General features: G+C 34.8%; 1 protein-coding gene across 1 annotated transcript in view; it reads left to right on the top strand.

Annotated features, from left to right (window-relative positions):
* LOC103254726 (ankyrin repeat and sterile alpha motif domain-containing protein 1B-like) overlaps positions 1-13,306 on the top strand; it is a 72,173-nt gene extending 58,867 nt beyond the window's left edge. Inside the window, exons 7-8 of the mRNA XM_021709832.1 lie at positions 2,896-3,009; positions 12,431-13,306. Of these exons, the coding sequence (XP_021565507.1) occupies positions 2,896-3,009; positions 12,431-12,726 (410 nt within the window). The 3' untranslated portion in view covers positions 12,727-13,306. The remainder of the gene's footprint in view (positions 1-2,895; positions 3,010-12,430) is intronic.
* Positions 13,307-13,960: the final 654 nt, after the last annotated feature.

Here is a 13,960-nt window from a genome sequence, read left to right as displayed (position 1 = left end):
CAACAAAGGCCAAAGAGGGTTAAAAAGAGTAGATGTACTACACAAGGTCATTATGCTCATTTCTCGATTTCTAAAACATTTCAGGGAAGTTCAGGACCCCTATGCTTTTCTTGTCAAATTGCAAGTCATGTATACAGAGATGAATCAAGAGAAGAATCCCAGCATGGGTTTTTATATAAATTCAAATTAAAAACAAGTATAATAAAAGCTGAAAAACAAGAGTGGCACAAATCATTTTTATCAGTCTTCCTCCTCTGGACACTTTGTATCTTATATTGGACTTTTGTCTCTAACAACATTTTTAAAAATTTGAAGCATATGCATAATACATCTTTTGGGAGAAGCACAATAAATATCATCCACTAAAAAGGGGACATGACATAACTATAGATAAAAAAACATACTGCATTGGTTTAATTTACAGGAAATGTTTTTATATAGAACTAACTATCTTTGCTTTCTTAAATGATCAAAATTCATTGGGTATGTAAATTTGTGATAGGGCATATGGGACATCTTTGAATTTTTCTGGTTATTGGCAGATTTCAGAATGTGAGCACATTATCTATTTACTTGGCATTCCTAGATTTAAAATCACTGGTGCATTTTAAATCTAATGAAAAAGTTTGTTATGAAAATAAAGCCATTTTATAGTAGATAAAATTACTATTCGATTGACATTGCCTGGTTCAAAATTTTGAGGATAGAATCTCATAGGTTGCTTTCTTTTCCTAGTAGAACTTGGCTAGTAGAAATCATTTGAGTGGTATGAGGACACATTGATTGGCATGAGAGTACAAATTTTCTTAATTAGATTTTAAGAAAAAGTTTCTGTCTGAAAAAAGTACAAGCAAAAGGTCACTATGAAAGGGATCTTGTTGATTTAATTCTTTATATGGAGGCTACAATTTAGCCACTTGGAGGCTGAATACTTTTGGCAGAAAGCAGAGATGTTTTGTTTCTTTCCCATATTTTTGGCCCACACAGTGTTTGCATAAAAATTGAATTCACTGTCAACATTTGAAACTCTAGAATTTCTGCTAAAACTCTGGAGTTTTGGCTTCTCAAGAAAAGTAAGGGTTTTCATTTTACTTCAGGGCTGAACTTTATTTTAATTTTTTTTATTTTTTCAGTTTACTTAAAAAAATTTTAGAATTGTGGGCTACATGTGAGGATTTACTGCATACATAAGTTGCATGCCGGTGATGTTTGGGTTTCTAGCAAGCCCTTTCTCCCCCAGTAGTGAACATAACACCCACTGGGTGCTTATGTACCCAGTATTTGTTGTTCCTGCTCCTGTATCCACTGTTTAGGGCCCGCTTATGAATTAGAACATGAGATACTCAGTTTTTTGTTTCTGTGATAGTTCACTTAGAAAGATGCTGCATCCATGTTGCTGCAAAGGACATGATCTTGTTCTTTAGGACTGGGTATTTGTACAACATTTTCTTTATCCATATACTTTCAGTGGGCATCTGAGTTGGTTCCATGTTTTTGCTATTGTGAATAGTGCAGCAGTAAACATATGTGTGCAGGTGTCTTTTTGGTACAGCAATCTATGTTCCTGTGGGTATATTCCCAGAAGTGGGATTGCTGGGTCATATGATGGCTCAATTTTTAGCTTTTTGAGAAAATGCCCCACTTTTTTCCACAAAGATTGCACTAGTTTACATTCCTAACAACAGTGTAGATCATTCCCTTTTCTCTGCAGCCTCATCCACACCTCTTGTTTTTTGTCTTTTTAATGATAGGTATCCTCCTCATGTGAGGTGGTTTCTTATTGTACATTTGATTTGCGTTTCTCTGATGGTTAGTGAAGCTGAGCATTTTTCATATATTTGTTGACTGCTTGTATGTCCTCCTTTGAGAAGTATCTGTTCATGTCCTATGCATACTTTTTAATGGGGTTGTTTGTTTTTTCCTGTCAATTTGTCTGAGTTCCTTATAGGCCTTAGGGCTGAACTTCAGATGAGTCATCGGCTCTCTGGTTAAACATATTCTTTGAGGGTGAATATTAGTTGACATTAATCCCCGCATTCAGATGCTGTTTTCCTTATGGTTAAGAGAAAAATGGTATATTTTGTTGTTCTGTGTCTGTCTAGCCTCTCCATTAGTTAGCTATATAAACACAGCCAAGCTCATAATCCTCATCTTTTGTTATTTTTAAAACAGAGATAGTAATGGTGCATGAGTCATAGTTTTGTAAAGATTGGGTGAATGAATTTATATCAGATACTTAGAATAATGCTGGGCACATAGTAAGCAATATTTAAGTTTTAGCTGCCATTCCTGTTTTATTATGTCTATCCAAATTGGAAAAATGAAAGACAGTTATTTCAAGAATAATGGGCCATTATTTCAAGAATAATGGGAATGAACATTATTTCTTTGTGGAAATACTGTTTAGTATGCAAATTATGCTTATCTTGCATGATTACAATACCATTATAAAATAAACTTACCCTGTTTCGTTCATTTATGTTACCTGATTTTGATATCCATTTGAATTTGACATTCTTGTTTTAGGGACTGAGTCTGTTCAAAGAATTTTTTAGAGTTTTAAATCTTCAGATAGAAAATAATTAAGAAGACCAAGTTATTGTATCTTCAACAGGTGAATTTGTTTTTAAGGAAAGAATGTGGTAAGTTTAGTTTTCAGAAGAGGTTCAGGAGTTTCTCCCAAAGTATATGATTTCTTTTTTTAATTAAAAACTCTAAGTCATCATGAAGTCCTTTTGGTTTGTTTTTTTGAAAAAATTTTTTTAAACTTAGGATATACTTAGGATACGAGAAAATAAATGAAACATGGATCACAAGAAATAAAACATAAAGTTTGATTATTGATTTTAAAATAAATGAATTCAAGTATGTAATCTCAAAAATGTATATACACAGAATATTTAGAAGGCATGGGAAGATCAACTGCCCTTGAAGAGCCTGTGCAGGAAGAGACAACACAAGAAACACACATTTTCTCTCCTGTTGAGTCTCCTTCCCAAAAGACCAAAAGTGAGTAGCTAATTATAAAGCCCTTGAAACTATACTAGACTTTTATATACAAGTTTGTCCTGTATACATAAAAAGGCTACCAGTTGTGGAAATTTCAAGTCTAAACAGTTATATATCTGATATCTTATATTTTATCAGTCTTTTCAGTCAATATTTATAAATCTCCAGTTATTTTATTCTCAGCTGTTCTCAGCCCTGAAATACAGTAATGAGCAAAGCAGAAAACAATGGGCACTGTAATGAAGTTTATATAGAGTAGATATTGTGTAGATTTTGTTCTTAAATGTGTCTTTTCCAGCTTTATTGAGGCATACTTAACAAATAAAAGTTGTATATATTTATAGTGGGCAGCTTGATGTTTTAACATACATTGTGAATGTATATGTTTGATATACATTGTGAAATGATTGCTACAAGGAAGTGATTAACATATTCACCACCTCATGTAGTTACAATTGTTTCATTCTGGTGAAGAGAACATGTAAGAATAGTTCTCTTAGCAAATTTCAAGTGTTCAATACAGTATTATTAGCTATAGTCACATCTGCTGCACATTAACTCTTGAGAATTTGTTCGTCCTCCATAGCTGAACCTTTGTACCTTTTGATCAACACCTCTTCATTTCCTCTAGCTCCTAGCTCCTGGCAACTACCATTCTACTCTCTGTTTTTATGAGCTTGACTTCTTTAGATTCCACATATGAGACCATGCTGTATTTGTCTTTCTGTTTCTGGCTCGTTTCACTTAGTATAATGTCCTTCAAGTTCATCTATGTTTTCATAAATGACAGGAACTCCCTCTTTCTTGAGGCTGAATAATAGTCCACTGTGGGTATGTAGACACACACACTGCATTTTCTTTATATATTCATCTGACAATGACCAGTTACTGCAATGAACAGGAGGGTACGGATATCTCTTCAACATACTGTTTTTATTTCCTTTTAATAAGTACCCAGAAGTGGGATTGCTGTATCATATGGTAGTTTCATTTTAATTTTTTGAGGAACCTCCAGTGGCTTTTATGATGACTGAACCATTTTACATTCCCACTGACAGTGTACAGGGTTCCCCTCTCCACATCCTTACTCTACTTCTCTTATCTTTTTGATAATAGTCATTCTATCAGATGTGAGGTGGTACCTCATTGTGAATTTGATTTACATTTTTCTGATGATTAGTGATGTTGAACACCTTTTTATGTACAGTTAGCCGTTTGTATGGTTTTTTTGGGAGAAATATCTATTCTGTTTCCTAGTCCATGTGTAAATTGGGTTATTTGCATTTTTGCTGTTGAGTTTCTTGTAGATTTTGGATATTAACTCCTATCAGATCAATGGTTTGCAAATGTTTTCTCCCATTCCATAACTTGCCTTTTCGCTCTACTGATAGTTCTGTTGCTGTGCAGAAAAAGCTTTTTATCTTGATGCAGTCTCACTTGCTCATTTTTGCCTTTGTTTGTACCCCTAAAATCATTGTCTAGACCAAAGACGAGTTTTTTACCCTGTTTTCTTTTAGCAGTTTTATAGTTTCAGGTCTTTTGTTTAAGACTTTAGTTCATTTGGGTGATTCTTATATGTGATGTGAGATAAAGAACACACTTCATTCTTTTGCATGTAGATATCTGGCTTTCCTAACACTATTTATTGAGTAGATTATCTTTTCCATATAGTGTGTTCTTGGCATCCTTGTCAAAGAGCTACAGCAATCAAAACAGTGTGGTATTGGCATAAAAATTGACATATAGATCAATGAAACAGAATAAAGAGTCCAGAAATAAGTTCATGCATTTATATAAAACTGGTCTTAAATGTGTTTTTAAGTTAGAATTAAAATTTTTTGTTTGTTTTTATTTCCTCTCTTATTTTAATAGCTTTAGGAGGTACAGATAGTTTTTGGATACATGGTTACATTGTATAGTGGTGAAGAGGTCTGGGCTTTAAATGTACCAGCTATCCCACCTGTGCACATTGCCCCTGATAGATGCCTCAGCTACTTTCCCTCTTCTGTTTTCTGAGTCTCCAGTGTCCATTATACCATTGTCTATGTTATTGCAGATCCTTGGTTTAGCTTCCACTTGTAAATGAGAAAATGTGTTATTTGACTTTCTGTTCCTAGTTTAATTCACTAGGATGATGTTCTCCAAGTTCATTCATGTTGCTCCAAAAGACATGATTTTATTCTTTTTGATGGCTGAATAGTATTCCATTGTGTGTGTGTGTGTGTGTGTGTGTGTGTGTGTGTATGTGACATTTTTATTATCCATTGATCAATTGATAGACATTTAGATTGATTACAGATCTTTGCAGAATTGTGCTGCAATGAACTTGCAAATGCAAGTCTTTTTTGTATAATGAGCTCTGTTCATTTGGATGGATACTTAATAGTGGGATTGATAGATCAAATGGTACATTTACTTTTAATTTTTTGAGAATCTCCTTATTGATTTCCAGGTTGTACTAATTTGAACTTCTGCCAACAGTATATAAGCATGCCTGTTTCACTGCGTCTGCACCAGCATCTATTGTTTTTTGATTTTTTTAATGATGGCCATTCTGACTGGTGTAAGGTGGTATCTCTGTGGTTTTAATTTGCATTTCGCTGATGATTGGTGGTATTGAACATTTTTTCATGTGTTTGTTGGCCATTTACATATCTTTTTTCAAGTGATGTCTGTTCATGTCATTTGCTCACTTTTTAATGGGTCATTTGTTTTTTTCTTATTGATTTGTTTGAGCTCCTTGTAGATTCTGGATATTAGTCCTTTGTCAGATACATACTTTATCTTCTTCCATTCTGTAGGTGGCTGATTTGCTCTGTTTATTATATCTTTTGAAGTGCAGAAGCTTTTCAGTTTAATTAAGTTCCACTTACTTATATTTATTTTTGTTTTTGTCATTTTTGCTTTGGGGTTTAAGCTAAAGAATTTAATGATTTGCCTAGGCTGATATCCAGAACAGTTTTTGCTAGGTTTTCTTCTAGGATTTTTATGGTTCCAGATCTGCCATTTAAGTCTTTAATCCATCTTGAGTTAATTTTTGTATATGGGGAGAAATAGGGATCAAGTTTCATTTGTCTGCAGGTAGCTAACCAATTTTCCCAGCACCATTTGTAGACTAGGGTGTCCTTTCCCCGTGTGTGTTTTTATTTGCTTTGTCAAAGATAAGATGGTTTTCAGTATTTGGGTTTATTTCCAAATACTCTATTAGGTTCCATTGGTCCTCGTGTCTGTTCTTGTACCAGTACCATGCTGTTTTGGTTATTACAGCCTTGTAATATAATTTGAAGTCAGACAAGGTGATGCCTCCAGCTTTGTAATTTTTGCTTAGGACTGTTTTGACTGTTCTTGCTCTTTTTTGGTTCCATATGAATTATAGGATGTTTTTTTCTAATTCTGTGAAAAATGACTTTGATAATTTGATAGGGATTGCATTGAACCTGTAGATTACTTTGGGTAATATGGTCATTTTAACCATGTTGATTCTTTCAATCCATGAGCAGGGGATTTTTCTTCATTTGTTTGTGTCTTCTGTAGTTCCTTTCACAGGGTTTTGTAGTTCTTGTAGAGATCATTCATCTCCTTGGTTAAATATAATCCTAGATATTTTAGCTTTTTGGCTATGATTGTAAATGGAATCGAGTTCTTGATTTGGTTCTCAGGTTGGTTGCTATTGATGTATTGCAGTGTTACTGATTTGTGTGAGTTGATTTCATATTCTGAAACTTTACTGAATTCATTCATCAAGGTCAGGAGTCTTTTGGAGGAATCTTTAGGATTCTCTAGGTATAAGGTCATATTGTTGGCATACAGAAGTAATTTGATTTCTCCTTTTCCAATGTGGTTACACTTTATTTCTTTCTCTTGCCTGATTGTTCTGGCTGGCACTTCCAGTGCTATGTTAAATGGGAGAGGTGAAAGTGGGCATCCTTGCGTTGTTCCAGTTCTGAAGGGGAATGCCTTCAACTCTGCTCTGTTCAGGATGATATTGGCTGTGTGTTTGTTGTAGATGATTTTTTTAATTGGAGGAATGCTTTTTTTTGTTGAGAGTTTTTATTATGAAGGGATGCTGGATTTTGTCAAATACTTTCTCTGCATCCATGGAAATGATCATACGATTTTTGTTTTAAATTCTGTTTATGTGGTGGATTCTATTTATTGACTTGTGTACGTTGAACTATTCCTGCATCTCTGGGATAAATCCACTTGATCATGGAGGATTCTTTTTTTTAATGTGCTGTTGAATTCAGTTTGCTAATATTTTGTTGAAGATTTTTGTGTCTGTATTTATCAGGGATATTGGTCTGTAGTTTTTTGTTTTGTTTTGTTTTGCTGTGTCTTTTCCTGGTTTTAGTATAAGGGTGATACCGGCTTCATCGGGTGAGTTAGGGAGGATTTCTTCCTCTTCAGTCTTATGGAATAGCTTCAGTAAAAATTGGTATCAGTTCTTCTTGAAATTGGCAGAATTTGGCTGTGAGGGCCTAAGGTCCTGGGCTTTTTTTTTATGGGGAGATTTCTGATTACTGTTTCAATCTCACTTCTCATTATTGGTCTGTTTGGGGATTCTTTTTCTTCCTGATTCAAGGTTGGGAGTTTATGTATTTCCAAGAATTTATTCATTTCCTCTAGATTGTCTAACTGCATCATTTTTGATTGAGCTAATTTGAATCATCTCTGTTTGTTTCTTAATTAATCTTGCTAGTGGTCTCTCAATTTTATTTTTTCCAAGAACCAACTTTTTGTTTCATTGATTCTTTATATTGTTGTTTTGTTTTCCATTTCATTTAGTTCTGCTCTGATCTTCATTATTTCTTTTCTACTGCTAGCTTTGGGTTTCATTTCTCCATATTTTTCTCATTCCTTGAGGTGTGACATGAATTTGTCATCATATGATCTTTCAATGTTATTGATGTAGGCCGTAGCCCTATAAATTTTCCTCTAAGTACTGCTTTGGCCATATCCCAGAGATTTTCATAACTTTTTCCATTGTTGTCATTTATTTTCAAGCATTTTTAAATTTCCATCTTAGGATTTCATTGTTGGCCCAAGGATCATTCAGGAGCAGATTGTTTAACTTCCATGGTTTTGTTTGGTTTTGTGAGTTCTTCTTAGAGTTAATTTCTAGTTTTATTTCACTGTGGTCTGAGAAGGTGCTTGATACAATTTTAAGTTTTTAAAAAATTTATTGAGACTTAATTTGTGGCCTATCATATGGTCTATATTGGAGGATGTTCCATGTACTGATAAGAAAAAATGCATATTCTGTAGTTTTTGGGTAGAATATTCTGTAGATATCTGTTAATGCCATTGCTCTAGGGTACAGTTTAACCCCAATGTTTCTTTATTGACTTTCTGCCTTGATGATCTATCTATTGCTGTTAGTAGAGTGTCGAAGTGTCCCACTGTTTTTGTTGCTGTCTCTCTCTTTTCTTAGGTCTACATGAATTTGTTGAAAAACTTGGAGCTCTAGCGTTAGGTACATATATATTTAAAATTGTTAAAACTTCTGCCGGGTGCAGTGGCTCAAACCTGTAATCCCAGCACAGGGAGGTGGAGGTGAGAGGATTGCCTGAGTCCAGGGGTTCGACACCAGCCTGGGCAACTTGGTGAGACATCATCTCTACAATAAACCACAAAATTAGTCAGGCATGGTGGCGTGTGCCTATAGCTCCAGCTACTTGGAAGGCTGAGGCGGAAGGATCACCTGAGCCATGCATGTTGAGGCTGCAGTGGCCCTGACAACAGAGTGAGACTCTGACTCTAAATAAATAAATAATGAAAGAATGAATGAATGAATGTTGTATCTTTTTGTTGGACTGATTCCTTTGTCATTGTATAATAGCCATCTTTGTCATTTTTTTACTGTTGTTATTTTAAAGTCTATTTTATCTGACGTGAAAATGACTACTCCTGCTCATTTTTGGTTTCTATTTGCATGGAATATTTTTTCCAACTCCTTGAGTCTATAGGAGTCTTCGTGAGTTAAGTGGGTCTCTTGAAAGGAGCACATATTTGGATTGTGTATTTTTATTCAATCTGCTAGTCTGGTCTTTTTAGTGGGACGTGGAGACCATTTACATTTAGAGTTAATAATGATATGGAAGTATCATTCATATATATGTATTATTGATATATATATAGTATATATATTGATGTATATATATAGATAGATTGTATATATATTGATACATACATATATATGTATCATTCATCATAATGGTTGTTATCTGGTTGCTTTAATTGTTTATTTTTTCTATTGTGTTGATGTTCCATAAGCCTGTGAACTTTATGATTTCCAGTGTTTTTCTTCTGGTATATTTTGACCTTTTGTTTCAGTATTTAGGACTTTTTTGAATATTTGTTATAACTAGCTGGTCTTGAGGGGACACGTTCCCTCAGTGTTTGCTTGTCTGTAAATGACTTCATTTCTCTTTTATTTATGAAACTTAGTTTTGCAGGATACAAAATCTTTGGCTACCTGTTACTCTGTTTAAGGAGATTGAAGATGGGCCCCAATCTCTTCTGGTTTGTAGGTTTTCTTCTGAAAAGTCTACTTTTAGTCTGATAGGTTTACTTTTGTAAGTTTTTTGATGCTTTTGTCTTACTGCTTTTAAAATCTTTCCTTCACATTAGCATAACCTGATGATATGTGCCTTGGGAATGATCTATTTAGCAACGAATCATCTGAGGGTTTTTTGGCTTCTTGTATCTGAATGTTTTAACTCTCTGGCAAGGCCAAGGAAGTCTTCCTCCATTAGTTCCTTAAAAAGGTTTTCCAAGCCTATTTTTTCTTCTTCCTCAAAAACACCTGTGATTCTTAGGTTTGACCCTTTTACACAATCTCATATTTCTTGGTGACTTTGTTTCTCTTGGTTATTTTTTCTGTATTGTTGTCTGATTGGATTAATTCAAAGGCCTTGTCATCATGTTCTGGGATCTTTTCTTCTACTTGTTCTAGTCTGCTTTTAAAACCTTCTTCTGCATTTTATATTTCCTAAATGAGTCTTTAATTTCCAGAAGTTCAGCTTTTTTGGGGGGAGGGTTGTCTCTATCTCTTTGTAGAATTTTTTATTCATGTACTGAATTAAAAAAAAAATTCTTTATGTTGATTTTTAACTATTTCCTGAATATCATTGAGCAGTTTTATAATCAACATTTTCATTTATATCTCTGGAATTTCAGACTTCATTTTGTTTAAAGTCCATTACTGAAGAGTTAGTGTAATCTTTTGGAGGTGTTTAAGAACTCTGGTTTTTCATATTGTTGGGATTATTTTTCTGGTTCCTCTTCATTGAAGTAGACTATTTCTTCTTATTTAAGGTTGTCAGAGGCTGCCGTAGGCCATGCTGGGTTCCCTTGATTATATGTAGCCTTAATGTAGTTAGTTTCTCCATTGCCAGCTGTGGTTGTGGTGTGCTGGGTACCTGTCCCACCTTAAGGCATCCTGAGTGGGCGGGGTGGCTGTGATAGTAGTGTTAGCTGGGGTCTTGGATCAGACCTTCCCCCAAACTGAGCTATTATATTAGATATAATGAACTGTGCCAGTTGACCTTCTGCTAGGAGGTAATACTTGCAAGAGCAAGCCAGCTACAATGGTGGCCATGGGCTTTCTGCATAGCCTGTGTTGCCCCACAGGAGGTACACAGCTGATCTAGGCAGTGGGCAAGGCTGGGGAATTTTCCAAGCTCTCTGTCTGAAGCCTTCAAGGGGGATACAGGAAGAAGTGCTCCAGCTCCCTGCCTGTGTGTACTCTTGGCTACCCCAGTGGGGATTGGAAAGTAGTCCCCACCTACTGGGGTAACGTTTGCTGTGTTGTACAGAGGCTACACAAAAGAGTTTACATAGGGAAGGAGAGGTTGCTATGGTATGGAGTCCCACCCAGCTACCTCACCTTAACCTCAGGCAACAGTCTGCTTTTAGAATATCCAAGTGCAGTGGTCCTCATGTGTTCTCAGGAGCAGTCTGCCATGGTGGAATTTGCCCTTGGTGCCTTTTCCCTCTCAGTCTGGCTAGAAAGCAGCCTGTAGCCAGGATTGAGCACCCAGGAAGTGGCGGCTCTATCCATTTAGGACTTCTTTCCCTCACCACTCCAGGTTGGTTTTGGCAGAGAATGACTGTGTATCCAGGCAGTTTTCTGTGAAGGGCTGGAGTCCCTCGAGGCTCAGGGGGACTTCCAAGTCTGTGGCAGGAGCATAGAACTCCTGAATTTCCCTTTCACCTCTCCAGAGGCTGCTTGTGGTTTGTGTGGTAATCCAGGCAAGTCTGGCTAGTTCCAACCCAGGCCTATTGATTTTTCTCTTCTTTGCAATCTGTGCATATTATCTTTTTTTTTTGGTGGTTTGTAGGGCGTGCTGGTGGTCCAGTTCCTCTCTGAGTGTGAGGAAGTCTCTCTATTTTGGTTTACTCCATGGGAGAAACACATTCTATCTGCTTCTTGTCGACCATCTTAATCCTAAAATTTGAAGATTATAACTGCTAGAAATTTTTTTTTCAGAGTAAATTATAGGTATGAAGTACTGTTCTGAGATTGTCTAGAAAAGTACATATTTTTGCATATAGTAGACAAAATATTCATGTTTGGTGGGTGATGAATATTATTTATATGTTTCTTCTGTACTTTTCCTTTATATCATATATCATAATTCTAATGTATTAATTACCTATATAATTATTTGTTTAAATAAGTTTTACTGTTTTGTTTGTTGAACCTAGGAAGTAGGCTTTCAGTGTCATTCAAATTTGTTAATGAATTGTTGAATGAATTCTGTCAGTGCAATAAAATGACAAGAGAAGAGTATTTAAATTAAATTCTATAATACTTGAAGCTTTAAGAATTGTAATTTCGGTTTTTTTTAATGTATCACATATACATAAACTTTGATATTGATTTCTGTTTTGAAAAAGAATAAAAATAGACAAAATTATAATCTATTTTGTCAGCTGATGTGCTAATTATAGTTGAGCATCTTGTTTTCAGCAGAATACTTTCTGACTGTAGATTTTGATTTAAAAAATTTAAATTTAATATTAAAATTTTTGTTTTAGAAATAGAGTTTCTATCTGTCCCCTAGGCTGGAGTGTAGTGGTTCAGTCATAGCTCACTGTAGGTCCTCAGCTTCCTAAGTAGCTTGGACTGCACACCTGGCTTTTTTTTTTTTTTTTTTTTTTTTTAATTTTGTAGAGGCAATGTCTCGCTATGGTGATCAGTCTGTCTTGAACTCTTGGCCTCAAGTGATCCTACCACCTTGGCCTCCCAAAGTGCTGAGATTACAGGTGTGAGCCACTGTGCCCAGCCAGACTACTTAATCTTGCTTGTTATATTTTGACTTGTATCACCCATAGCAGTCATATTTTTATTACTTAACATTAAGTTTTAGTAATAGCCTTTCTTGAAACTTCTGAAACAGTTATTCTCATTTTATAGGTGAAACCGTGACTGGAGAATTATCGAAACTCTTGGATGAAATAAAACTCTGCCAAGAAAAGGATTATTCTTTTGAGGATTTGTGCCACACAATATCAGACCACTACTTAGATAATTTGAGCAAGATTTCAGAGGAAGAACTTGGGAAAAATGGAAGCCAGAGTGTAGTAAGTAAGGGGAGAAATGAAGACAATGCATCTGTCTTTGCCAGTTCAGTATGTACACCTAGGAGACATGGGATTTGGTACTTTATCAGATTCTGCCAATATCAGATGTCAATCACTCTTTTTCCTTGATGTTCATGTTTATTCTAACTGCATGTGTAGGAGAAGTAGTGCTTTGATAAATTACTTATAGTTTGTGATTGTCTTTCTACTGTTAGACTTTCTCCTAACTCATGGATTTATAGTGTTTTTGATATTATTCTTTTAGTTTTACTGGGCATAATAACATTGGTTCTCAAAGGAAGAAAATCTTCCTTTTGTCTATCTTCCCCATTTTCTCTATGAACTCAGTCTAACCCCATCTTTAAAAAAAAAGAGTTGAGCCATTTGTATAGTTCCTCAGTCAAGTCTTAAGTCATAATAGGAGAGAGACTTTGGAAAGTTCAATCTGAGTTATTTTTATAATATTATGTAAATCCCAAGAGGTTCTGCTCTACAAGCTGAGACTCTAAAGCATGAGTTTGAGATTCTTACTCACTCGGATTTTTATATTAACAAAGTAGCAAGAAAAACTATAGAGAATCAATCGGTTTAAAAGATTTGTAAACCTACTTTGTGTCCTACAGAGGCAGGATTTATAGTGTGACTTGGTATTAAAGGAATACATTATTATGATATAAATCACTTTTAGAAACTTAATTTGTTACAGAAATACTGTGCTTTTATTCAGAAGCCAATAATAGAGTGAACTGTGTTAAGTATGCCATATTTCTGAAAACTAAAATAATTACCAAGTGTAGAGACTGTCCATTATGAGAACATTTACTTAATTTAGGTACTTAAAGTGAGCTGTGTCCCACTGTTGCCTGGGAGAGCACTTGCTAATGTAGTTTGATGGCTAGTCTTACCTCCTAGGCCTGCTTTTTTTTGGTTTCATTTTGTTTTTTGCTGCACTGTCTTTTGTAAAACATTAGCCCTAATAAAAATTCTTTACAAAGAGTTAAGAGTAATTATATATGTACTGAAGTAAATACTTGCAGGTTTTGCTAAATGAAATTTTTGTATTAATGAAATATTTATAGTAGTAACTTTAATATCACAACAAAGTTTTTTGTTTAAAAATCTAAAGCTGGTATATGCTACTTACTGATTATAAATTAGTTATATTTTTACATTTCCTTGAAAGTTAGTTAGAACTTAAAACATATTTGTTCTATAGAAGCAATACATGGTGTTTAGGTTTTTAGATCTATCCCTAAAGATTTCTCTAAACTGGCAGCTTCTGGCTGTCTACTTCTAAAACTACAGATGTTCTTAAAACCCCAATTTTCTAGATCAGAGGTTTCTAAACATTTTTTATTATACA

Source organism: Carlito syrichta, unplaced genomic scaffold, assembly GCF_000164805.1.
Source record: "Carlito syrichta isolate Samal-C Ts95f unplaced genomic scaffold, Tarsius_syrichta-2.0.1 Scaffold287391, whole genome shotgun sequence".
NCBI classification, from domain to species: Eukaryota; Metazoa; Chordata; class Mammalia; order Primates; family Tarsiidae; genus Carlito; species Carlito syrichta.
The sequence above is the reverse complement of the archived record's forward strand: the minus strand, read 5'-3'. Positions and strand labels throughout refer to the sequence as shown.